Below are 25546 nucleotides of genomic sequence, written 5' to 3' on the forward strand. Positions count from 1 at the left end.
AACATTACCAACAACACACAGCACACAGCACAAATAGTTACAACCGTAAACAAGTATGGTTAAAATTTCAGAAAAACATAGTCACAAAGAACAAAAGTATATATAGCCTAAGTCCCTGAGTGGCATGACTGAGAATTGATGGTAAGGGGAGAAAGGGAGGGGGAGAAGGGGAAGAGAGCCAAGCCTGGCCAAGCTTGTTCTTCTGCCGAGTGAACACTGGAGGGCAGCACTGAGTGAACACTGGACAGCAGCCCCAACGGGAGGGGCCAGTCCCTACTCAGACACAATTTCCAGCGCACCCTGCCTCTCCGCCTCAGCACTCATCTCCTGGCCAGCTGTAACAGGTGAACACGGAGCCCTGTCCTAGTCCTCACCACAACCGAGGCAATATAGCTTCCCCACTGTCGGTCACGCCAATGAACCAGTGAACCAGTCTGACAGTATTCTACATTACCAATGTCTAACAGGGTCTTGTGATCACAATAGAAACATCCAAGACAATTCCTCGCACTGTGCACCATCTAACAATAGCCCTGTCCGGGCAACACAACAATGGTACGCAACAAGCCCAGCTGCATAAGCGACTTGCCGACAGGAAAGTCCTGCAGTGCTTGACGATCTGAGTATCCTGCAGTGACTTGTTATCGTAATAAAGATGTACAGATGAAAAAATACACCTTTGATTGGACCCGGAGTAGCTGTGGTGTTCGAGAGCGTAGCAGATGTTTATAACCTAGATTCAACATTTCAACATTGCTTACTTTCTAATGGTGTTACAAACATCAATTACTAAACTGAACAAATTTATCCAGTTACCTCTGGTCCTGGAAGTCCTTGCAAACCAGGTGGTCCAGCGTCACCCAATTTACCCTAGGACAAACAGCAAACACTGAGTCAAAGCGTAATTAAAATAAATTTCAAAAAAATATCCTGCAGATCTGGAGATATGAAATAAAAACAGAATTAAGCTTCATGGAAACACACAAAGTGCTGAAGGAACTCAGTAGGTCAGACAGCAACTTTTTAAAAAAAGTATTTATTTATTGAGATAGAGTGCAGAATAGGCCATTCTGGTCCTTCTAGTTACATAGAAACATAGAAAACCTACAGCACAATACAGGCCCTTCAGCCCACAATGCTGTGTCCAACATGTCCCTACCTTAGAAATTACCTAGGGTTACCCATAGCCCTCTATTTTTCTAAGCTCCATGTACCTGTCCAGGAGTCTCTTAAAAGACCCTATCATATCCACCTTCACCACCGTTGCCGGCATCGCATTCGACACACTCACCACTCTCTGCGTAAAAAACTTACCCCTGACATCCCCTCTGTACCTACTTCCAAGCACCTTAAAACTGTGCCCTCTCGTGCTAGTCATTTCAGCCCTGGGAAAAAGCCTCTGACTATGCACATGATCAATGCCTCTCATCATCTTATCCTATCTTATCATCTATCAGGTCACCTGTCAAACTCCGCCACTCCAAAGTAAAAAGGTCAAGTTCACTCAACCTATTCTCATAAGGCATGCTCCCCAATCCAGGCAACATCCTTGTAAATCTCCTCTGCACCCTTTCTATGGCTTCCACATCTTTCCTGTAGTGAGGCGACCAGAATTGAGCACAGTACTCCAAGCGGGGTCTGACCAGGGTCCTATATAGCTGCAACATTACCTCTCGGCTGCTAAATTCAATCCCACGATTGGCCAATGCACCATATGCCTTCTTAACCACAGAGTCAACCTGAGCAGCAGCTTTGAGTGTCCTGTGGACTCGGACCCCAAGATCCCTCTGATCCTCCACACTGCCAAGAGTCTTACCATTAATATTATATTCTGTCATCATATTTGACCTACCAAAATGAACCACCTCACACTTATCTGGGTTGAACTCCATCTGCCACTTCTCAGCCCAGTTTTTGCATCCTATTGATGTCTGGCTGTAACCTCTAAAGCCCTCTACACTATCCACAACACCCCCAACCTTTGTGTCATCAGCAAATTTACTAACTCACTTCATTTCTTCATCAAGGCCATTTATAAAAATCACGAAGAGTAGAGGGTCCCAGAAGAGATCCCCGAGGCACTCCACAAGTCCTGATTTTGAAATCACTGACACCAGCCAGACAATCTCTGAAGAGTGTTGATAATGGCTGGAGTTACCTGTCTTGTAAGACACCACCCAGAGGAAGGCAATGGCAAACGACTTCTGTTGAAATATTTGCCAAGAACGAGTATGGTCGTGGAAAGACACATAACGATAATGTCATACAACACAGCACATAATGATGATGTCATACAACACGGCACATAATGATGATGTCATACAACACGGCACATAATGATGATGTCATACAACACAGCACATAATGATGATGTCATACAACACGGCACATAATGATGATGTCATACAACATGGCACGTAACGATGATGTCATACAACATGGCACGTAACGAATGAGCAGGAGGGATATGGACTAAATGCAGATGGCATTGTAGCCCGTAGCGGTTTGCACAACGCTGTACAGCACCAGCAATAGGGGTTCCATTCCTACCACAGTCTGTAAGGAGTTTGTATGTTCTCCCTGTGACTGCATGGGTTTCCTCTGGGTGCTCCAGTTTCCTCCAGGGTTAATGATTTGTGGGCACGCTATGTTGGCACTAGAAGCCTGGTGACACTTGTGGGAAGTTGCCCACCACATTCTGGGACCGTCTTGGCCGTTGACACAAATGATGCATTTCACTGTACGTTTTGATTGTTCGATGTACATGTGACAATAAAGATAATGTTTAAATCTTTAAAGGGGACTGGCTGAGAAGAGCTTCTTGGTCAGTATGGATGGATGAGTTGGGCCAAAAGCCTTGTCTCCAAGCCAAATAGCTCGCTCGTCCCACAAACACCCACTGAGTTTTGATGTGGCAGATTCATTCGGGTGAATGGATGCAACCTACCTGTGGGCCTGGTTTCCCTCTCAGTCCGGGTGCTCCAGGGAGGCCAACGGTGCCCTTTTAAAAGAAATGACAAAATATATATCTGCAATTATAATGGCTCAGCAATAACCCATCCCTGCCTACAGTGTGACCCTCCCTCAGTACCGCCCCTCCCACAGTGTGACCCTCCCTCAGTACCGCCCCTTCCACAGTGTGACCCTCCCTCAGTACCGCCCCTCCCACGATCTGACTCTCCCTCAGTAACAACCCTCCCACAGTTTGACCCTCCCTCTGTACCACCCCCCCACAGTGTGACAGTACCACCCCCCCACAGTGTGACTCTCCCTCAGTACCGCCCCTCCCACAGTGTGACCCTCCCTCAGTACCACCCCTCCCACGGCGTGATACTCCCTCAGTACCACCCCTCCCACAGTGTGACCCTCCCTCAGTACTACCCCCCCACAGTCTGACTCTCCCTCAGTACCACCGCTCCCACAGTGTGACCCTCCCTCAGTACCGCCCCTACCACAGTGTGACCCTCCCTCAGTACCACCCCCCCCACAGTGTGACTCTCCCTCAGTACCACCCCTCCCACGGCGTGATACTCCCTCAGTACCACCCCTCCCACAATGTGACTCTCCCTCAGTACCGCCCCTCCCACAGTTTGACCCTCCCTCAGTACCACCCCCCCACAGTGTGACTCTCCCTCAGTACCGCCCCTCCCACAGTGTGACCCTCCCTCAGTACCACCCCTCCCACGGCGTGATACTCCCTCAGTACCACCCCCCCCACAGTGTGACTCTCCCTCAGTACCACCCCCCCACAGTGTGACTCTCCCTCAGTACCACCGCTCCCACAGTGTGACCCTCCCTCAGTACCACCCCTCCCACAGTGTGACCCTCCCTCAGTACCAACCCCCCACAGTGTGACCCTCCCTCAGTACCACCCCTCCCACAGTGTGACCCTCCCTCAGTATCACCCCTTCCACAGTGTGACGCTCCCTCAGTACCACCCCTCTCACAGTGTGACCCTCCCTCAGTACCACCCCTCCCACAGTGTGACCCTCTCTCAGTACCACCCCTCCCACAGTGTGACTCTCCCTCGGTCCCACCCCTCCCACAGTGTGACCCTTCCTCGGTACCACCCCCCCACAGTGTGACCCTCCCTCGGTACCACTCCCCCACAGTGTGACTCTCCCTCGGTACCACCCCCCCACAGTGTAACTCTCCCTCAGTAACACCCCTCCCACAGTGTGACCCTCTCTCAGTACCACCCCCCCACAGTGTGACCCTCCCTCAGTACCACCCCTCCCACAGTGTGACCCTCCCTCAGTACCGCCCCTCCCACAGTGTGACTCTCCCTCAGTACCGCCCCTCCCACAGTGTGATCCTCCCTCAGTACCGCCCCTCCCACAGTGTGACCCTCCCTCAGTACCGCCCCTCCCACAGTGTGACCCTCCCTCAGTACCGCCCCTCCCACAGTGTGACTCTCCCTCAGTACCGCCCCTCCCACAGTGTGACCCTCCCTCAGTACCGCCCCTCCCACAGTGTGACTCTCCCTCAGTACCGCCCCTCCCACAGTGTGATCCTCCCTCAGTACCACCCCTCCCACAGTGTGACCCTCCCTCAGTACCGCCCCTCCCACAGTGTGACCCTCCCTCAGTACCGCCCCTCCCACAGTGTGACCCTCCCTCAGTACCGCCCCTCCCACAGTGTGACTCTCCCTCAGTACCGCCCCTCCCACAGTGTGACCCTCCCTCAGTACCGCCCCTCCCACAGTGTGACTCTCCCTCAGTACCGCCCCTCCCACAGTGTGACCCTCCCTCAGTACTGCCCCTCCCACAGTGTGACCCTCCCTCAGTACCACCCCTCCCACAGTGTGACCCTTCCTCAGTACCACCCCTCCCACAGTGTGACCCTCCCTCAGTACTGCCCCTCCCACAGTGTGACCCTCCCTCAGTACGAACCCTCCCGCAGTAGCAATGCTACATTTAAGAGTGATGGTGTTAAAGTTTGTAAGACACCAAGAGACCAATGTAGATGTGTACGTACCCGATCGCCAGGGAATCCTCTTTCTCCGGGAGGTCCCATCAGACCATGATCACCCTGGGTAAAATATCATCACACACAGATTAAAACGTGGATCCACAGTGAGTGCTCCCACTTAAGCTGCAGAAACACTGCACACGTTCCCCAAGCACACAGCTCGACCAAACATACCCAAACTGCTCGTTAACTTTCTGCTCTCTCATCTTTCTTACTGCTCACTCGTCCTGACCAAGGGTTTCGGCCTGAAACATTGGCTATTTATTCCTCTCCATAGATGTTGCGAGACCTGCTGAGTTCCCTCGACGTTTTGTGTGTGTTTATTTATTTATTTTATTTGGAGATACAGCACATAACAGGCCCTTTGAGCTCCCCCAATTCAACCCCAGCATAATCAGGGGACAATTAATTTCGTGACAAATACACCTGTGGACTGTGGGAGGAAACGGAAGCACCCAGAGGAAATCCACCCGGAGGACGTACAAACTCCTCACAGAGGATGCCGGAATTGAACGCTGAACTCTGATGCCCTGAGCTGTAATATCGCCATGGTAACCGCTATACTACTGTGGCGGTTGCTCTGGATTTCCGGCGGCTGCAGAACATCTTGTTTTGTTAATTTCAGGTCACTGTGAAAACACCAAGGTCCATGCAGACCTAAATCACTCAGTTCCTTTAACACCGATGGCAACCTCCCTCAGTGTGTCTCAGTCAGAAACCACGTCAAAGACCGTTGGGGCAGAAAACAGCCAGGCGAGCAACTTCAGGTTGGAAATTAAAGGCTAATATTAGGTAAGCAGATACAGAGCCCTGAAGTCCCAGATCAGCAGGTTCGGGAAAAGCTACTTTCTTACAAAAATCAGGTTCTTGAACCAAGCAGCACAGCCATAAACCTACTCCAACAACAGACCATCTCTTGTGCCACCATTCCATGTCATTTCCAGTACACAAGTGTAAGGGAAAATGAAATAATTATTACTTCAAATCAAAGACAGTGCAAAGAAACAATAAGATAAGGAACATGATAATAATAAAACACAATAAGTATGAATACATAAGATGGCTTATTTACATAGATTGATTGCATGTCCATAAAGTGACGCTAGGCACAGGAGTGTCTGTACATAAGGTGACTGACAGGAAATGGTAAAGTAACGGTGATTGGGGGTGTGGAGGGGTGGGTTAGTGGTCGGGGGTGTGGAGGGGTGGGTTAGTGGTTGGGGGTGTGGAGGGGTGGGTTAGTGGTTGGGGTGTGGAGGGGTGGGTTAGTGGTTGGGGGGTGTGAAGGGGTGGGTTAGTGGTTGGGGTGTGGAGGGGTGGGTTAGTGGGTGGGGGTGTGGAGGGGTGGGTTAGTGGTTGGGGTGTGGAGGGGTGGGTTAGTGGTTGGGGGTGTGGAGGGGTGGGTTAGTGGTTGGGGTGTGGAGGGGTGGGTTAGTGGGTGGGGGTGTGGAGGGGTGGGTTAGTGGTTGGGGGGTGTGAAGGGGTGGGTTAGTGGTTGGGGGTGTGAAGGGGTGGGTTAGTGGTTGGGGTGTGGAGGGGTGGGTTAGTGGGTGGGGGTGTGGAGGGGTGGGTTAGTGGTTCGGGGTATGGAGGGTGGGTTAGAGGGTGGGGGTGTGGAGGGGTGGGTTAGTGGTTGGGGTGTGGAGGGGTGGGTTAGTGGGTGGGGGTGTGGAGGGGTGGGTTAGTGGTTGGGGGTGTGGAGGGGTGGGTTAGTGGTTGGGGGGTGTGAAGGGGTGGGTTAGTGGTTGGGGTGTGGAGGGGTGGGTTAGTGGGTGGGGGTGTGGAGGGGTGGGTTAGTGGTTCAGGGTATGGAGGGTGGGTTAGAGGGTGGGGGTGTGGAGGGGTGGGTTAGTGGTTGGGGTGTGGAGGGGTGGGTTAGTGGGTGGGGGTGTGGAGGGGTGGGTTAATGGTTGGGGGTGTGGAGGGGTGGGTTAGTGGGTGGAGGTGTTGATCAACCTCACTGCTTGGGGAAAGGAACTGTTTTTGAGTCTGGTGGTCCTGGTGTGGGTGCTACGCAGCTTCCTCCCTGATGGGAGTGGGACAAACAGTCCACGAGCAGGGAGGGTGGGATCCTTCATGATGTTACTGGCCCTCTTCTGGCACCGTTCTGTATAAATGTCCTTGCTGGCTGGTGATGCGCTGGGCAGTTTTGATTACCTGTGGTGGAGCCTTGCTCTTTGCCACGGTGCAGTTTCTATGCTGTGCAGTGATGCAGCTTGTTAGGAATTTGCTTACGGAGCGTTTATAGAAAGACATTGAGAATAGAGGTACACAGTGCACTACAGACCACCTCTTGCACTCATGGACTTGTCTCTCTGTTTTTGTTTTGTGCTAATGTCTTGATTTGCACTGTCTCCTTGTTCTTCACTGCTTTGTATTATTTATGTATAATTTAATTCCTAGAAGCTGTCTCAACCTACTACTTTTCTGTTCTACAGCCTTTTCCTTCGCTGTCTTGTATAATCGGGTGCCACGGTAGTATAGCGGTTAGCATGGCGCTATTACAGCTCAGGGCATTGGATTTGGGAGGTCAATACCGGTGTCCTTTGTAATCAAGTTTGTACAGTCCTCCCTGTGTGTGCGTGGGTTTCCTGGGTTTTGTCCAGGTGCTTTGCTTTCCCCCCACAGTCCAATGATGTACCGGTTAGTACGTTAACCGGTCTTGTAAGTTGTCCTGTGATTGGATGAGGGTTAAATCGATGGTTGCTGTGTGGTGCGGCTCAAAGGACTGAAAGGGCCTGTTCCTCACTGCATCTCTAAATGAAAAAAATAAATAAATAATTTTATATTCTGTGTGCCTGTGATACTGCTGAAAGCAGTTTGTCTATTGTGCCCATACCTCACTGTGCTTGTGCATATGTCAATAAACTCGACTTGACTCAATGTCTGGGTTGATTGTGAAGCCAAGCTAAACTAGCATGTGGCTCACATTCCCCCTCTCCCAGTCTGTTCATCAGTCTGTCTACTCATCATTATCATCATCATCACCATCATCACCATCATCACCATCAGCGTAATCATCATCATCACCATCATCACCATCAACACCACCACCATCGTCATCATCACCATCAGCGTAATCATCATCATCACCATCATCATCACCATCAGCGTAATCATCATCATCATCACCATCAGCGTAATCATCATCACCATCAACACCACCACCATCATCATCATCACCATCAACACCACCACCATCATCATCATCAGGTGCCATGTCAGAGGACGTAGGCGATCGTGGTCTATGACCATGATTGCTCTTGACAAGTTTTTCTACAGAAATGGTTTGCCATTGCCTTTTTCTGGGCAGAGTCATTACAAAACAGGTGACCCCCAGCAAATATCAATACTCTTCATAGACTGTCTGCTTGGCATCAGTGGTTGCATTACCAGGACTTGTGATATGCACCAAACAACAGGAATTCTGCAGATGCTGGAAATTCAAGCAACACACATAAAAGTTGCTGGTGAATGCAGCAGGCCAGGCAGCATCTCTAGGAAGAGGTGCAGTCGACGTTTCAGGCCAAGACGCTTCGTCAGGACTAACTGAAGGAAGAGTGAGTAAGCGATTTGAAAGTTGGAGGGGGAGGGGGAGATCCATAATGATAGGAGAAGACAGGAGGGGGAGGGATGGAGCCAAGAGCTGGACAGGTGATTGGCAAAAGGGATACAAGAGGATCATGGGACAGGAGGTCCGGGAAGAAAGACGGCGGGGGGGACCCAGAGGATGGGCAAGGGGTATATTCAGAGGGACAGAGGGAGAAAAAGGAGAGTGAGAGAAAGAATGTGTGTATAAAAATAAGTAACAGATGGGGTACAAGGGGAGGTGGGGCATTAGCGGAAGTTAGAGGAATCGATGTTCATGCCATCAGGTTGGAGGCTACCCAGACGGAATATAAGGTGTTGTTCCTCCAACCTGAGTGTGGCTTCATCTTTACAGTAGAGGAGGCCGTGGCACTTATCCGTGTAAGCGGAACAAGTGCTACACATGCCCTTACACTTCCTCCCTTACCACCATTCAGGGCCTCAAACAGTCCTTCCAGGTGAGGCAACACTTCACCTGTGAGTTGGCTGGAGTGATATACTGCGTCCGGTGCTCCCGATGTGGCCTTTTATATATTGGCGAGACCCGATGCAGACTGGGAGACTGCTTTGCTGAACATCTACGCTCTGTCCGCCAGAGAAAGCAGGATCTCCCAGTGGCCACACGTTTTAATTCCACATCCCATTCCCATTCTGACATGTCTATCCACGGCCTCCTCTACTGTAAAGATGAAGCCACACTCAGGTTGGGGGAACAACACCTTATATTCCGTCTGGGTAGCCTCCAACCTGATGGCATGAACATCGACTTCTCTAACTTCCGCTAATGCCCCACCTCCCCCTCGTACCCCATCTGTTACTTATTTTTATACACACATTCTTTCTCTCACTCTCCTTTTTCTCCCTCTGTCCCTCTGAATATACCCCTTGCCCATCCTCTGGGTTCCCCCTTCCCTTGTCTTTCTTCCCGGACCTCCTGTCCCATGATCCTCTCGTATCCCCTTTTGCCAATCACCTGTCCAGCTCTTGGCTCCATCTCTCCCCCTCCTGTCTTCTCCTATCATTTTGGATCTCCCCCTCCCCCTCCAACTTTCAAATCCCTTACTCACTCTTCCTTCAGTTAGTCCTGACGAAGGGTCTCGGCCTGAAACGTCGACTGAACCTCTTCCTAGAGATGCTGCCTGGCCTGCTGCGTTCACCAGCAACTTTTATGTGATATGCACCAGCTGCTTCTATGACCATGGCTTCATTTGACCCTGATCGGGGGTGAAGCAAGTGCTACACCTTGCCCAAAGGTGACTTGCAGACTAGTGCCTTACACCTCCTCTGGTAGAGATGTATCTCCACCCTGCCACACGTCTGTCTAAATGCCTCTTAAATGTTGATAATGAGCACTGAGGTAGTGTTCATGGTTCATGGACTCATTTATAAATCATAGATCATAGAATATTATAGCACAGTACAGGCCTTTTGGCCCACAATCTTGTGCCAATCTTTAAACCTACTCTAAGATCAATCATAGCCCTCCATTTTTCTATCATCCATGGGTCTACCTAAGATTCTCTTAAATGTTCCTAATGTATCTCAAGTTCAAGTTCAAAGTCAAGTTTAATTGTCATTCAACCATACATGAATACCCATGCATAGAGGCAAACGGTACAGCGTTTCATCTGGGGCCAAGGTGCATAACACAGTACTAATAGTCACACACAGTGTGAGGCATACATACCACATTAAGATAGCAGTAAAATATAGTCACACAAAAACATTGCAGTCCAAGTCCTTGAGTTCATGAATGTTGCAGCAGTCTGCAGCTGAACACAACACAGCTTTTCTTCTGCCAAGAGAACACAGGGGCAGCTCTGACTCCAGCATAGATGCCATGCCACACCACCTCTGCCATGCCGGTGGACTGCACTGACTTCAATGTCTCCCGGCCGCAAACAGACGTCACCGCGGCTTGAGGCCTGGTCCTTGCTACATCCAAGGCCACATGGCTACGCTGAATTGTCACCAGTAAACCAGTGAATCTGACTTGCAGCATTCCAAATTACTAACGTTCCAACAGTGAATCAGAAGAAAAGCTACTAAGACGATCGCTTGCTGTTAAACTTTCTGAGGTATTGGAGGCAACACAGTTCAGTACGGCAACTGTTCTGCATGTGACTGCAAGAATTTGCACAGAGCTGTGGACACAGCTCAACGCATCACAGGAACCAGCCTCCCCTCCCTAGAATCTGTCGGCACTTCCTGCTGCCTTGATAAAGCAGCCAGCATAATCAAAGACCACACCCACCTTGGACATTCTCTCGTCTCCCCTCTCTCATCGGGCAGAAGATACAAAAACTGTACCAGTTGATACCACCAGGCTCAGGGACAGCTTCTACCCTCTGTTAGAAAACTATTGAATGGTTCTCTGGTATGATATGGACTCTTCACCTCACAATCTACCTCAGTACGACCTTGCATCTTTTGTCTGCCTACACTGCACTCTCCCTGTAATGTGAACACTTTATTCTCAGAATAGGTCAGGTCAGGTTAGCTTCATCTGTCCCATGTACTGTCCATCGAAGCATACATTGAAATGTATCGTTTGCGTCAAATTAAATCAGCCAAGATTGTGCTGGGCGGCATGAAACACTGTCGTAGGAAAGCAGCATCCATCATTAGAGATCCTCACCACCCAGGCCATGCTCTTTTCTCGCTGCCGCCATCAGGTAGAAGGTACAGGTGCCTCAGGACTCGCACCACCAGGTTCAAGAACAGTTACTACCCCTCAACCATCAGGCTCTTGAACAAAGGGATTAACTACACTCACTTGACCATCCATTGTCCGACTTTTTCCGACTCTATCTTGTTATTTCATGTTCTCATTATTTATTGCAATTTATTTATATTTGCATTTGCAGATTCTTCTGCACTCTAGTTGATCTTTCATAGATCTTGTTATAGTCACTAATCCATATTGTCACCTTGTCGTGGTGGAGAAGCTTGTGTGGTCCTGTGATCCTGAGAGCGATGCTGTCTGGAGCTGTGCTCCTGGTAGGGTCACCTATGGCGGTAAGGTCGAGGGTGAGGTCCCTGACAAAGAACAATCCAACCAAGACTTCAACGGTGGAACAGGCAGACCAAGTTACTTCGAACTCAACGGCTGTGAAGGTGGATGAAGGCTGCAACAAATCCATCAGCTCCAATCGTCGTGGTTTCCATGCCATTGGAATCAGTTGGTTGATTTGTGAAGTATCGTGTGCTTCTTGGAGTGCAACATCAAGTACACGTTAAACAAATACACACACAGGCGTCTTCACTCTGTGGGTCACTTCTTCAGAACGAAGACCATCATCCTCGACCTCGAGGGATAGCCATGACGATGATGACGATGACTAACCCATAGATTGTATTTTCTGAGTATGCCCACAGGAAAATGAATCTCAGGGTTGTATATGGTGACATATTTGTACTCTGATAATAAAATGTCCTTTGAACTTTGAACTTTTGAACTTTGTTGCCCAGAGCACACTAACCTTAACCGGTATGTCTTTGGAATGTGGGAGGAAACTGGAGCACCCGGACAAAACCACATGGTCACGGGGAGATTGTGCAAACTTCTTACAGACTTTGACAGGAATAGAACCCCGATCTTACAGTCTGTACTGTAAAGCTCTGAACCAGCTACTACACTGCCCTGTTGGAACTCTATTATTGGTTTACCATCTACTGCCTCAATACACCGTGTAATGATCTGATCTGTATTAAGGACAAGATGCAAGACAAACTCTTCACTGTGTCTCAGTATGTGACAATAATAAGCCAATTTCAATTCTAATTCCGGTCTCTTAGCCATCTCAACTCTTACTGCTTCACCACAGGTGGCATGTCCTCTGTTACCTGTGCCTCTAGATATGGAACTCCCTCCCTAATCCCGCTGCCTGTCACCTAAACTCGAGGAATTCTGCAGATGCTGGAAATTCAAGCAACACACATCAAAGTTGCTGGTGAATGCAGCAGGCCAGGCAGCATCTCTAGGAAGAGGTACAGTCGACGTTTCGGGCCGAGACCCTTCGTCAGGACTAACTGAAGGAAGAGTTAGTAAGAGATTTGAAAGTGAGAGGGGGAGGGGGAGATCCGAAATCATAGGAGAAGACAGGTGGGGGAGGGATGGAGCCAAGAGCTGGACAGGTGATTGGCAAAAGGGATATGAGAGCATCATGGGACAGGTGGCCCAGGGAGAAGGAAAAGGGGGAGGGGGAAAAACCCAGAGGATGGACAAGGGGTATAGTCAGAGGGACAGAGGGAGAAAAAGGAGAGAGAGAGAAAGAATGTGTGTATATAAATAAATAACGGATGGGGTACGAGGGGGAGATGGGGCATTAGTGGAAGTTAGAGAAGTCGATGTTCATGCCATCAGGTTGGAGGCTACCCAGACAGAATGTAAGGTGTTGTTCCTCCAACCTGAGTGTGGCTTCATCTTGACAGTAGAGGAGACCGTGGATAGACATATCAGAATGGGAATGGGATGTGGAATTAAAATGTGTGGCCACTGGGGGATCCTGCTTTCTCTGGCGGACAGAGCGTAGGTGTTCAGCAAAACGATCTCCCAGTCTGTGTTGGGTCTTGCCAATATATAGAATATACTGCCTGTCTCTCTTTTTAAACAGTCTCCTTAATTAATTATCTCGAGATACACCATGTTTAGGCCCTTCCAGCAATGTCCGATTTAGCCTAATCACAGGACAATTTACACTGACCAATGACCCTACTAACTGGTACATCTTTGGACTGTGGAAGGAACTCACGCATTCCACAAGGAGGGTATACAAACTCCCGACAGGGGACGCTAGGATTGAACTCTAAACTCTAACATCCTGAGTTGTAATAGTGTCACATTAATCATTATGTTACTGTGTCACCCAACTTAAAATGTATTCCTCTTCATTGCCAGTCTGACACAGGGTTTTGCTTTCTCCCCGCACAGGTGCTGCTCGACCCACTGAGTTCCTGCGGCAAATCATCACCACAAGAGATTCTGCAGATGCTGGAAATCCAGAGCAACACACACAAAATGCTGGAGGAACTCAGCAGGACAGGCAGCATCTGTGGAGGGGAATAAAGAGTCGATGTTTTGGGCTAAGACCCTTCATCAGGATGGGAAAGGAAGGGGGCAGAAGCCAGAATGAAAGAACTAACAAGTTTTGAGAATGTGCAGGGTGCACAAGCGTCTCCATACCACTGGCACCAACATAGCATGGTCACAACTCATTAAACCGAACCCTGTTGTGGGAGGAAATCCCCAGAGTCACAGGGAGAACACACAAACAGCAATGGGAATTGAACCCTGATCGCTTGGCATTGTAAAGCGTTACACTAAACGTTATGCTACAACACTCCATTTTCCCTCTGCCTTAACAGCATAGAGTTCCGATTGTCCTCACCTACCACCTCATGAACCTCTGTATCCAGCACATCATTCTTCGGAACTTCAACCATCTCCAATGGAATCCCACCTCCAAACACATCTTCACATCTTCACCTCCTTCCCTCACTCCCTGCGAGGGATCGCTCTTCTTGTGACTGCCTTGTCCAGTCGTTCCACCTCACTAATCTCTCTCCTGGAACTTGTCCCTGTAAGCAGGATAAATACAACACCTGCCCATTCACCTCCTCCCTCACCTTCATTCAGGGCGCAAAATAGTCCTTCCAGGTGAGATCCCATGTAGATTGGAGGGCCACGGTGACAAGGAACTTCGCTCAGTCTGCAACAAGCAAGTTTTCCTTGTGGCCAACCATTTTAATTCCAACACCCATACCCATTCCGACATGTTGGTCCATGGCCTCCTCTACTGTCATGATGAAGTCTCTCTCAGGTTTGAGGAGCAACTTCAAATCCTGTTTGAGTAGTCTCCAACCTGATGGCATGAACATCAATGTCCCTACATTTTGATGATTTTCCCCTCCCCCATCTCTTATTTTCCATTCCCTCTTCTGACTCCACTCTTAACCCTTTTCTTCTGCTCACCTGCCAACCGCCTCCCTCTTCTTCCCGTGGTTCACTGTCTTCTCCTATCTGATTTCTTCTTCTCCAGCTCTTTACCTTTCTCACCTATCACCTCCCAGCTTATCACTTTATCCACACCTCACCCACCCACCTGACTTCACCTGTCACCTGCCAGCTTGTGCTCCACCATCCCCCCATCTTCTTCTCCTGGATTCTGCCCCCTTCCTTTCCAGTCCTGATGAAGGGTCTCAGCCTGAAAACGTTGACTGTTTATTCATTTCTATAGATGCTGCCTGACCTGTTGAGTTCCTCCAGCATTTTATCTGTGTTGCATTAGATTTCCAGCATCTGCAGAATCTCTTGTATTTACGTCTTCCAATGCCTTCCCAATCTTCTCAACCAATCAAAATCCATTAGTCTTCCAATCCTTCCCAATTTTCTTAACCCATCGAACCCCATTAGTCTTCCAATCCTTCCCAATCTTCATTAAAAACAAACCTAATTTTCTCTCCTCTCTCATTCTGATGAAACATTTAACCATTTTTTTCTCCACAGCTGCTGCCTGACCTCCCATGTCCTTCCAGCATTTTTAGTTTTTATTTCAAATCTGCAATTTTTTTGATTTTCAGACACAATTGAAAGAAGTGCTGGGATAGACATTTCCAAGCCTTTACAGTATCACACATACACTGAAACTTAAAAATATCCAACCACGTGCCCAACAGAGTAACACCGCACTATATTTGGAATTAGACCTTGCAAAACTTTAATGCTAATGAAGTGTGTTTGGATAAATATTACTCTCACCCAAAGGCCAAAGGAACTGTTACATATCTAAAATATTTCAACAAAATAATATTAAAAACAATCTATTCCTTCCAAATGCATTACCAATGTGTAAACAATGTCATGTAACTGTGCAGTTTGTAATTTTTTTCTTGGTGTAAGTTGGCAAAGAGAGTACAAGGAAGAGAAAATCCAGCAGATCTCCCAGGGAGACCATACAACAATAAGAAATAGAGCAGAATTAGGCCATTTGGCCCATCGTGTCTGCTCTGTAATTCAATAAAGGCTCATTTATTTTCCCTCTCAAACCCAAACCCCTGCCTTCTCCCTGTAACCATTGACGTCTTGACTAAACAAGAATCTATCAACCTCTGCTTTAAATATACCCAATGACTCGACCCCCACAGCAGCCTGTGGCAATGAATTCCACTGATTCAAATTCCTCCTCACCTCTGTTCTAAAAGGATGTCCCTCTATTCTGAGGCTGTGCCCTCTGGACTCTCCCGCTATAGGGTGGTGGTTAGTGTGACGTTGTTACAGCTCCAGACATCACGGAGTTCAGAGTTCAATTCCAGCACTCGCTGTACATCCTCCTCACAGAACCCGTGGGTTTTTCTCATGTGCTCCAGTTTCCTCCCGTAGTCCATGTATGCTAATTGGTCATTGTATATTGTCCTGTGATTAGGTTCAGATTAACTGGGGTCGTGGAGTTGCTGGGGTGACATGGTTCAAAAGGCTGGAAGGAGAACATCCTCCCTACATCCCGCCACCCTACCAGGGATAGGGTTTCTCTTGTCCTCACCTAGCAGTCCACCAGCCTCCAGGTCCAGTACCTAACTCTCCGCAATTTCTACCATCTCCAACGGGATCCCACCACCAAGCACATCTTTCCCTTCACCCCCCCTCCCCTTTCTGCAGGGATCCCTCCCTATGTGACTCCCTTGTCCATTCATCCCTCCCCACTGATCTCCCTCCTGGCACTTATCCTTGCAAGTGGAACAAGTGCTACACCTGCCCCTACACCTCCTCCCTCACTACCATTCAGGCCCCAGACAGTCCTTGCAGGTGAGGCAACACTTCACCTGTGAGTCTGTTGGGGTCTTATATTGTGTCCGGTGCTCCCAATGTGGCCTCCTGTATATCGGTGAGACCCAACATAGAGTGGGAGAGCACTTTGCCAAGCACTTACGCTCCGTCTGCCAGGAGAAACAGGATCTCCCAGTGGCCAGCCATTTTAATTCCACTTCCCATTCCTATTCCGACATGTCAGTCCATGGCTTTCTCTACTGTCGCGATGAGGCCACACTCAGGTTGGAGGAACAACATCTTATATTCCGTCTGGGTAGCCTCCAACCTGATGGCATGAACATCGATTTCTGAAACTTCCAGGAATGCCCCCCCCCCTCCATTCACCATTCCCCGTTCCCTTTTCCCTCTCTCACCTCATCTCCTTGCCTGTCCATCACCTCTCTTTAGTGCTCCTCTTCCCTTTTCTTTCTTCCATGGTCTCCTATTCTCTCCTATCAGACTTCTCCTTTTCCAGCCCTGTATCGCTTTCACCAATCAACATCCCAGCTTTTTACTTCATCCCTCCCCCACCTGGTTTCATCTGTCACCTTGAGTTTCCCTCTCCCCTCCTCCACCTTTTAAATCTACTCCTCATCTTTCTTTCTCCAGTCCTGTCGAAGGGACTAGGCTCGAAACGTCAACTGTACTTTTTTTACATAGATGCTGCCTGGCCTGCTGAGATCCTCCAGCATTTTGTGTGTGTTGCTTGAATTTCCAGCATCTGCAGATTTTCTCTTGTTTGAGTACAGGCTCATAGCCATCAAATGCTCCTCATACATTAACCGTTTCATCTCCAGAATCATTCGTGTGAACCTCGTTTGGACCTTCTCCAATGCCAGCACATCTTCTCTTAGATAAAGGACCGATGACATGTTGACAGTAATCAACGTGCAATTGACCAATGCCTAATGAAGCATTTCATTGCATGGTTCCATGTACACATGATTACTAAATCTGAATCTGATGAAGTGGGGAGGAAGAGGGATGAGACTAGGGTCTGGTTGGTGATTGGTGGACTGGGGAGCAGAGGAGGATGTTGGGAAATGGAGTCAGGTAGGGATAGTCAGCCCTCTGTGCCTGCTCTTAAGCTAGTAGATGGTGACAGTTATGTACTTTGATAATAAATTTACTTCGACTTTGACTAGATCCAGCAGGCTGAGTCAGTGGTAAGGAAGACAAATGTGTTCATTTCGAGGATCAAATATAAAATTAATTTAATAAATGATGCACACAACTGGGGGCATTTAACAAGTAGTGTAACCTTATCCCACCTATTAAATGCTCTAATGGCATGCGAATCAAGTAGCCTCTGACAACTAAATCCAGCTCCTGGTCTTCATATGTGGCTTAGCTACCAAACCCAGCAGACCCATTTCTACTGACAGGAGAAGGGGCAAAAGCAAGCTACTGGCCCCATAAAAACAAATGCTTTGAGCAGATGGGGCTCGTCAGCCATGGTTGGCAGCTTATCAAGGAAAACTCTGATCTCAAACCTTTGCTGCCTTGTAGCCATACCCACTCACGGGGAAGGCTTTGAGAGAAAACCCAGAGTTAAAATCCAGAGCCAGGGTCTCTAAAGCAGGCCTAGGCTGACTTCAACATTAATTAGATTAGATTAGATTCAACTATATTGTCATTGTGCCGAGTACAGATACAAAGCCAATGAAATGCAGTTAGCATCTGACCAGAAACGCAAAGAATAGCGTTATTTACAAAATAACTGCAAATAAAAAGTAAGTGCTACAGAACACAAATATAAAAGTACTGAGACAGTACAATACGGATGCAATACTGCTTAGCGCTGTGATGTGAGGTTCAGCAGGGTCACAGCCTCAGGGAAGAAGCTCTTCCTGTGCCTGCTGGTGCGGGAGCGGAGGCTCCTGTAGTGCCTACCGGATGGGAGGAGAGTAAAAAGTCCATGGTTAGGGTGAGATGCATCCTTGATAATGCTTTTCGCCCTGCCCAGGCAGCGTTTATGGTAGATGTTCTCAATGGTGGGCAATTGGGTGCCGATAATCTGCTGGACCCTTTTCACCACACGCTGGAGTGCTTTGCGGTCTGATACAGGACAATTGCCATACCACACTGAGATGCAGTTGGTGAGTATGCTCTCAATGGTACAGCGGTAAAAGTCCGTCAGTATCCTGGGACAGAGGTGAGCTATCTTGATGCTCCGCAGGAAATAAAGGCGCTGTTGCTCCTTTTTGATCAGAATGGAGGAGTTCAGGGACCAGGTCAGATCCTCAGAAATGTGGACACCAAGGAATTTGAAGCTTGATACACGCTCCACTACAGTTCCGTTGGTGTAGATGGGGATGTGAGTGTAGCTCCTGGCATGCCTGAAGTCCACAATGATCTCCTTGGTCTTCTGGGTGTTAAGGGCCAGGTTGTTGTCGGCACACCACGCGGCCAGGTGCTGGACCTCATCCCTGTAGGCCGTCTCGTCATCCCCTCTGATCAGGCCAACCACGGTGGTGTCATCTGTGAACTTGATTATGGAATTAATTATGGAGTTAGAACCATGTACAGGAACGCAGCCATAGGTGAAAAGGGAGTACAGAAGAGGGCTCAGCAAACAAGCCTTGAGGCACGCCGGCGTTCAGGGGGAGAGTGGAGGAGGAGAGGTTGTCTAACTTAACTGATTGGGGTCTGTTAGTCAGAAAGTCCAAGGTCCAATTGCAGAGGGATGAGCTGATACCAAGCTGGCGAAGTTTGGCGATCAGCTTGGAGGGGATCACAGTATTGAATGCCGAACTAAAGTCAATGAACAGCATTCTGACGTAAGAGTTGGGGCTGTCCAGGTGGGTCAGGACAGAGTGAAGTGCTGTGGAGATGGCGTCCTCTGTTGACCTGTAGGTGCGATAGGCAAATTAATGGGGGTCCAGGGTAGCGGGCAGACAGGATTTCAGATGTGATAGAACCAGTCTCTCAAAGCACTTTGCAATGATGGGGGTGAGTGCAACTGGACGGAAGTCATTCAGGCCCATGGCAGTGGAATGCTTCATCAATGGCACAATGGTGGCGATCTTGAAGCTTGTGGGGACAACTGCCTGGGCCAGGGACAGATTAAAAATGTCTGTGAAGACCCCGGCCAACTGCCCTGCACAGATACTGAGCACACAGCCAGGTATTCCATCCGGACCAGCTGCCTTCCGTACATTCATCCTGCTCAGGGTGGCGCAAACATCAGAGGTGGAAAGTGAGAGAGGCAGTTCCTGCGACACTGCTCGTACCAAACAGTATTGGTCTCTGTTGTTCCTTTGGATTCATCAGATGTGTGGAGAAGGGGAGCTTGCTACACGGACAACAGTTCCCTTTCCATATCGTACTGCCCAGGCTTGCATACTGACTTAAGCAGCTAGCACGCATCATCCATGGCTGACCCTGAACAACAGAGGGCCATTCAGATTGAAAAGCAAGGATGTAATGCTGAGGCTTTATGGTCTATTAAAGCCTTGCGGTTTCACGGTCTTTTTGGTCTGATGGTCTGTTGGTTGCATTCCTTATTCCAGATCAACAACACAAAAACTGACTGGGCAGCACCCCTCAATTTTCTGGAATCTGGTGCTGAATGGTGGCTGCAGAGCTGTGGTATTGCTCACTTTGAAGCTGATGTTGTTAATTCTGACAGAACAAATACCTTGGAAATTTGGAAGTAATCTGTTAAAGTGTTTCTTCGGAGAACTGGGCAGGAATCAAAGCATACTGAGCCCATGTTTCTCCCCGACTGCGGTATGGATTCAATTGCCGCTGGATTCCCTGGAGACGTTATTGTAAGGTGGAAGGCACATTCACAAGAGGAGATGGGACTCATGAATCACAAGGATGTCATGTTATAAGCACTGAGCTCATTTCGGAAAAACTCGTTCCACATGCAGTTGCTTCCGTCTCCTGTCAGTTTTATAAGCTTCAGGCGAGGTTGGCACATGTTCAGGGACGGGGATAAGACTGAAGTGATCGCTGACTACTGTAGAACACTACAGGCCCTTTGGCCCATCCAATCCATGCCGAACTGTTATTCTGCCTAATCCTATTGATCTGCACCTAGGAGCACCACCCTCCATATGCCTCCCATCTCCACTGCTCACCACCCTCTGAGTGAAGAAGTTTCCCCCTCAGCTTCCTTTAAATATTTCACCTTTCACCCTCAACCCATGACCTCTAGTTCTAGTCTCACCCAACCTGACTGGAAAAAGTCTGCTTGCATTTACCCTATCTATGCCTCTCATAATTTTGTATACTCCTGTCAAATCTCCTGTCATTCCCCTATGCTCCAGGGAAACACATTTTAACCTGTTCAATCTTTCCTTGTAACTCAGGTTCTGTACTCCCAGCAATATCCTTGTAAATTTTCTCTGTACTCTTTCAATCTTATTGATATCTTTCCTATAGGGGTGTGACCAGAAATGCACACAATACTGCAAAGTAGGCCTCAGCAACGTTTTATACAATAGTTATGGGGGGGGGGGGGAGGGAGAATGCGGTAGAGAGGAACAATAAATCAGCCATGATGGAATGGCAGAGCAGACTCGATGGGTGGAATGGCCTAATTCTGCTCCTGTGTTTTATGGTCTATAGTCATAGTCATACTTTATTGATCCTGAGGGAAATTGGTTTTCGTTACAGTTGCACCAACCAAGAGTAGAGTATAAATATAGCAATATAAAACCATAAATAGTTAAATAGCAATATGTAAATTATGCCAGGAAATAAGTCCAGGACCAGCCTATTGGCTCAGGGTGTCTGACCCTCCAAGGGAGGAGCTGTAAAGTTTGATGGCCACTATGACAACTTTATTATAACATCTCAACTCCTGTGCTCAATACATTGACTTATGAAGGCCAGAAGCTTTCTTTACGACCCTATCTATGTGTGATGTCACTTTTAAGGAATTATGAATCTGTATTCCCGGATCCCTCTGTTCCACTGCACTCCTCAGTGCCTTACCGCCTCGCTGTACTCTGCCGCTACACAAGTTGGACAAAATCCTTGGCTGCTGTGCTGAACTGGTCTGTGTTGCTCCACATTGTCAGGAAACATACAATTAACCTCGTAGTCTGCCTTCACGTTCAACCTTCCAAAGTGAATCACTTTGCACTTTTCCAGACTGAACTCGCTCTGCCACTCCCTAGCCCAGCTCTGCATCCTGCGAATGTCCTGTTGTAATCTACACCACCAACCTTTGTATCATCTGCAAACTTACTAACCCACCTTTCCACTTCCTCATCCGAGTCATTTATAAAATTCATAAAAAGAAGGCTTCCCAGGTCAGGCCACGTTCCCCCTGTGACCGCATGCTCTGTTTTCCTCCCACAGGTCAGCGGGTTAATCAGTCACTTGGAATTGTCCTGTACTACAGCTTCATGGCAAAATGCACCAATGGAGAGCTGATGGGCAAGTGCAGGAGTGAATAAGTTGCAGATACATGGGGAGTTGAGGAATAGGACTGATGGAATTGTCGCCCTGGGAGATGGAGTCATAGAGTCAGGCCCTTCTTCCCATCTAGCCTGTGCCAAACTATTATTCTGCCTAGTCCCATTGAACCGCACCTGAACCATAGCCTCCACACCCCTCCTGTCCACGGACTTACTCAAACTTCTCCTAAACATTGCCATCAAAACCACATCTACTACTTTCACTAGCAACTTGTTTCACACTTGCTCCAAGCTCTGAGTGAAGAAGTTCCTCCTAATACTCCCCTTAGATATTTCACTTCTCACCCTTAATCCATGAACTATCAAGAAGGAGGTACAGCAGCCTGAAGACATACCCTCAGTGTTTCAGGAAGAGCTTCTTCCCCTCTGCCATCAGATTTCTCAATGGACAATGAGTCCATGAATACTACTTCACTACTTTTTCTCTCTCCTTTTACAATAATTTAACTATTTTTAATCTATATACTTTCTTACTGTAATTTACAGTTTTTATTATTATGTTTTGCAATGTGCTGCTACTGTAAACTACAAATTTCACGACAGTGATATGAAACCTGATTCGGATCTCTAGTTCTATGTTCACCCAGACTCAATGGCAAAGCCTCCTTGCATTTACCCTGTAGCATGAATCTGAGAGATACCCTGTGTTCGTTATATAATTATCACTGTTCAGGACCATTCAGGTCCTTAGAAGAAAAGATTCCTTACAAATTAAAATATTTAAAGATAGAAACATTTAGATCACCTTATCACCTTTCAGTCCGGGTTGGCCGACGTCTCCCACCAGACCCTGCAACAAGAATTGGAACAAAGGGCATCTCAGTGCCTGAAAGATATCGACCACCTGGTGGAAGAATAATTCATCAAAGATCGTATAGAATTGTGGTTTAGAAACGATACCTGAGGTCCGGGGATTCCGGGGAGACCAGCTGAGCCTTGAGGACCCACATCACCCTGCGTGGGAAGAGATGTGAACTGTGGTTACTGACAACACAGAGAACAGAGTTATTGAGAATGGAAACAGACTCTTCGGCCCATCTTATCAATGCTGAACAAGTAGCCTAACTGAGTTAGCAGCATTTATCTGCGTTTGTGCCCAGATCCCACTAAACCTTCAGGGTCATAGAGTCATAGAGCCATAGAAAAGTACAGTACAAAAACAGGCCCTTTGGCCCATCTAGTCTGTGCCAAATGATTTAAACTGCCTATTCCCATCGACCTGCACCCAGACCATAAACCTCCATACCCCTACCATCCATGTACCTATCCAAACTTCTCCTAAATGCTGAAATCAAGTTCACAAGCACCACTCGTGCTGGCAGCTCATCCCGCACTCTCATGACCACTGAGTGAAGAAGTTCCCCCTCATGTTCCCCTTGAACTTTTCACCTTTCACCCTTAACCCATGACCTGTAGTTGCAGCCTCACCCAACCTCAGAGGAAAAAGCCAGCTTGGATTAACTCTATCTATATGCCTCATAATTTTGTATATCTCTTAACAAATCTCCCCTCATTCTCCTACGCTCCAGAAAATAAAGTCCTACCCTATTCTATCTTTCCCAACAACTCAAGTACTGGCAAAAGAGATTCTGCAGATGCCAGAAATCCAGAGCAACACACACAAAATGCTGGAGGAACTCAGCAGGTCAGGCAGCGTCTATGGAAATACAGTCAACATTTCGGGCTGAGACCCTGATTCAGGAGATCAATCGACATTTTGGATTGAGACTCTTCAGTGTAGGATCCGTGTGAATGGGTGGTTTATTGTCAGTCATGCTCAGTGGGCAGAAAGGCCTGGTCCTGTGCTGTGTGACTTGAGTTCAGTGACCCAGCCCTTTCATCTTGATTGAATTCTCAGAAATCTACGCCAGCAGGCTTTCCCTGAATTCGAGATTTTGCTCCTTCCCAAGAATTATCAGCCCCGCCAATTTGGCAGAGATCCAAATCCTCCGTTATCTTGCTCGGCTGTCGATGTGAGGGAAAAGAACAGGCTACCCCAAGCATCGTTCCGTCGTTCTGGCAGTCAGTTCCTCCAAGGAACAGAGCGCATCTCCAGATGGATGGCGAAGGGTGAGAACAGCCTCCTTCTGTGCAATATCATTTCACAGTTCAAATCCACTCCTTGAGCAACTGCGTTTGAAGTCCCTGCCTTAACAGCGGCACTTTGCAAGGCATTTGGCTGCTGGCAAGATTCCCGCTAGCAATTCACAGTACTGAGCTTGTCTCCAGAACAGCTGTGGGGACGCTACATCTGGAGTCAACCCACGGCTGAGCCGAGGCCAAGGATTTACAAGCAATCTTGACAAATTCACTTTAAAAAGCTTTTAATGTTTAAAGGCATAAAAGGAAACTGCAGTTGCATCAAGTGATACCATGGCAGGAAGTGTCTATTCAATGGTTACCATCGCTCAATGCAGAATGAATGGGATGGAGATAACAACTCGGATGTGACTTTGAAATCTGGATTTTCAATCAACAAGCTTCAAAACTTTAACCTTTGTACCTCCATCTAAAATTGGATCCTTGATTTCCTCAATGGGAGACCACAGACAGTGTGGATCAGAAATAACATCTCCTCCTCGCGGACAATCGACAGAGGCACATTTCAATGATGCGTGCTTAGTCCGCTGCTCTACCCTCCCTATACCCATGACTGCACGGCTAAGCACAGCTCAAACACCATTTATAAAATTGCCGGTGACAAAACCATTGCCGGCAGAATTTCAGATGGTGACGAGAGGTGTACTGGAGTGAGATAGATCAGTTGGTTGACTGGTGTCGCAACAACAACCTCACACTCAACGTCAGTAAGACCTAGAAATTGATTGTGTACTTCAGGAGGGAGAGGTCAAGGGAACACACACCTGTCCTCATCCAGCGACCAGCAGAGGAAAGGGTGAGCAGTTTCATATTCCTGGGTTTCAACATCTCTGAAGATCTACTGTACCCTGGTCCTAGCATATTGATGCATTTCCAAAGAAGGCATGCCAGCAGCTATATTTCATTAGCAAGAGGAATTCTGCAGATGCTGGAAATTCAAGCAACACACGTCAAAGTTGCTGGTGAACGCAGCAGGCCGGGCAGCATCTCTAGGAAGAGGTACAGTCGACGTTTCAGGCCGAGACCCTTCGTCAGGACCGTCCTGAAACATCGAGTGTACCTCTTCCTAGAGATGCTGCCTGGCCTGCTGCGTTCACCAGCAACTTTGATGTGTGTAGCTATATTTCATTAGGAGCTTGAGGAGATTTAGAATGTCACCAAATCTCTGCAGATGTATCATGGAGAGCATTCCGATTGGTTACATCACCGTCTGGTATGGGAGGGCCAATACACAGGATCAGAAAAAGCTGCAAAGAGTTGCAAACTTGGTCAGTCCTATCAGAGGCAGTAGCCTCCGCAGCATCGAGGATAGATAAAAAAATAATGCCTCAAAATGGTGTCCTTCATTAAGGACCCCATCACCCAGGACATACCCCCTTCTCATTGCTACCATCAGGGAGGAGGTACAGGAGACTGAAGATACATTCAGTGTTTCAGGAACATTTTTCTCTGTAACGTAACACTTTGTTCTGCATTCTGTTATTGTTTTCCCTCAATGCAAAGCAGTAATTATTTAACGATACAGCCCGGAACAAGCCCTGCTGGCCTTTCAAACTGTGCTGCCAGCAACCTGTGATAAAATCTTATGCTAATCACGGGACAATTTACAATGACTCATTGACCTCCTAACCGGTACGTCTTTGGC

General features: G+C 48.1%; 1 protein-coding gene across 1 annotated transcript in view; it reads right to left on the reverse strand.

Annotated features, from left to right (window-relative positions):
• LOC134355274 (collagen alpha-1(XXIV) chain-like) overlaps nt 1-25546 on the reverse strand; it is a 530134-nt gene that overhangs the window by 238683 nt on the left and 265905 nt on the right. Inside the window, exons 15-19 of the mRNA XM_063065074.1 lie at nt 22702-22755; nt 22547-22591; nt 4978-5031; nt 2948-3001; nt 817-870 (exon numbers count right to left, since the gene is read on the reverse strand). Coding sequence (XP_062921144.1) covers nt 817-870; nt 2948-3001; nt 4978-5031; nt 22547-22591; nt 22702-22755 — 261 coding nt within the window. The remainder of the gene's footprint in view (nt 1-816; nt 871-2947; nt 3002-4977; nt 5032-22546; nt 22592-22701; nt 22756-25546) is intronic.

The sequence above is a fragment of the Mobula hypostoma genome, chromosome 12, assembly GCF_963921235.1.
Source record: "Mobula hypostoma chromosome 12, sMobHyp1.1, whole genome shotgun sequence".
Classification (NCBI taxonomy): Eukaryota; Metazoa; Chordata; class Chondrichthyes; order Myliobatiformes; family Myliobatidae; genus Mobula; species Mobula hypostoma.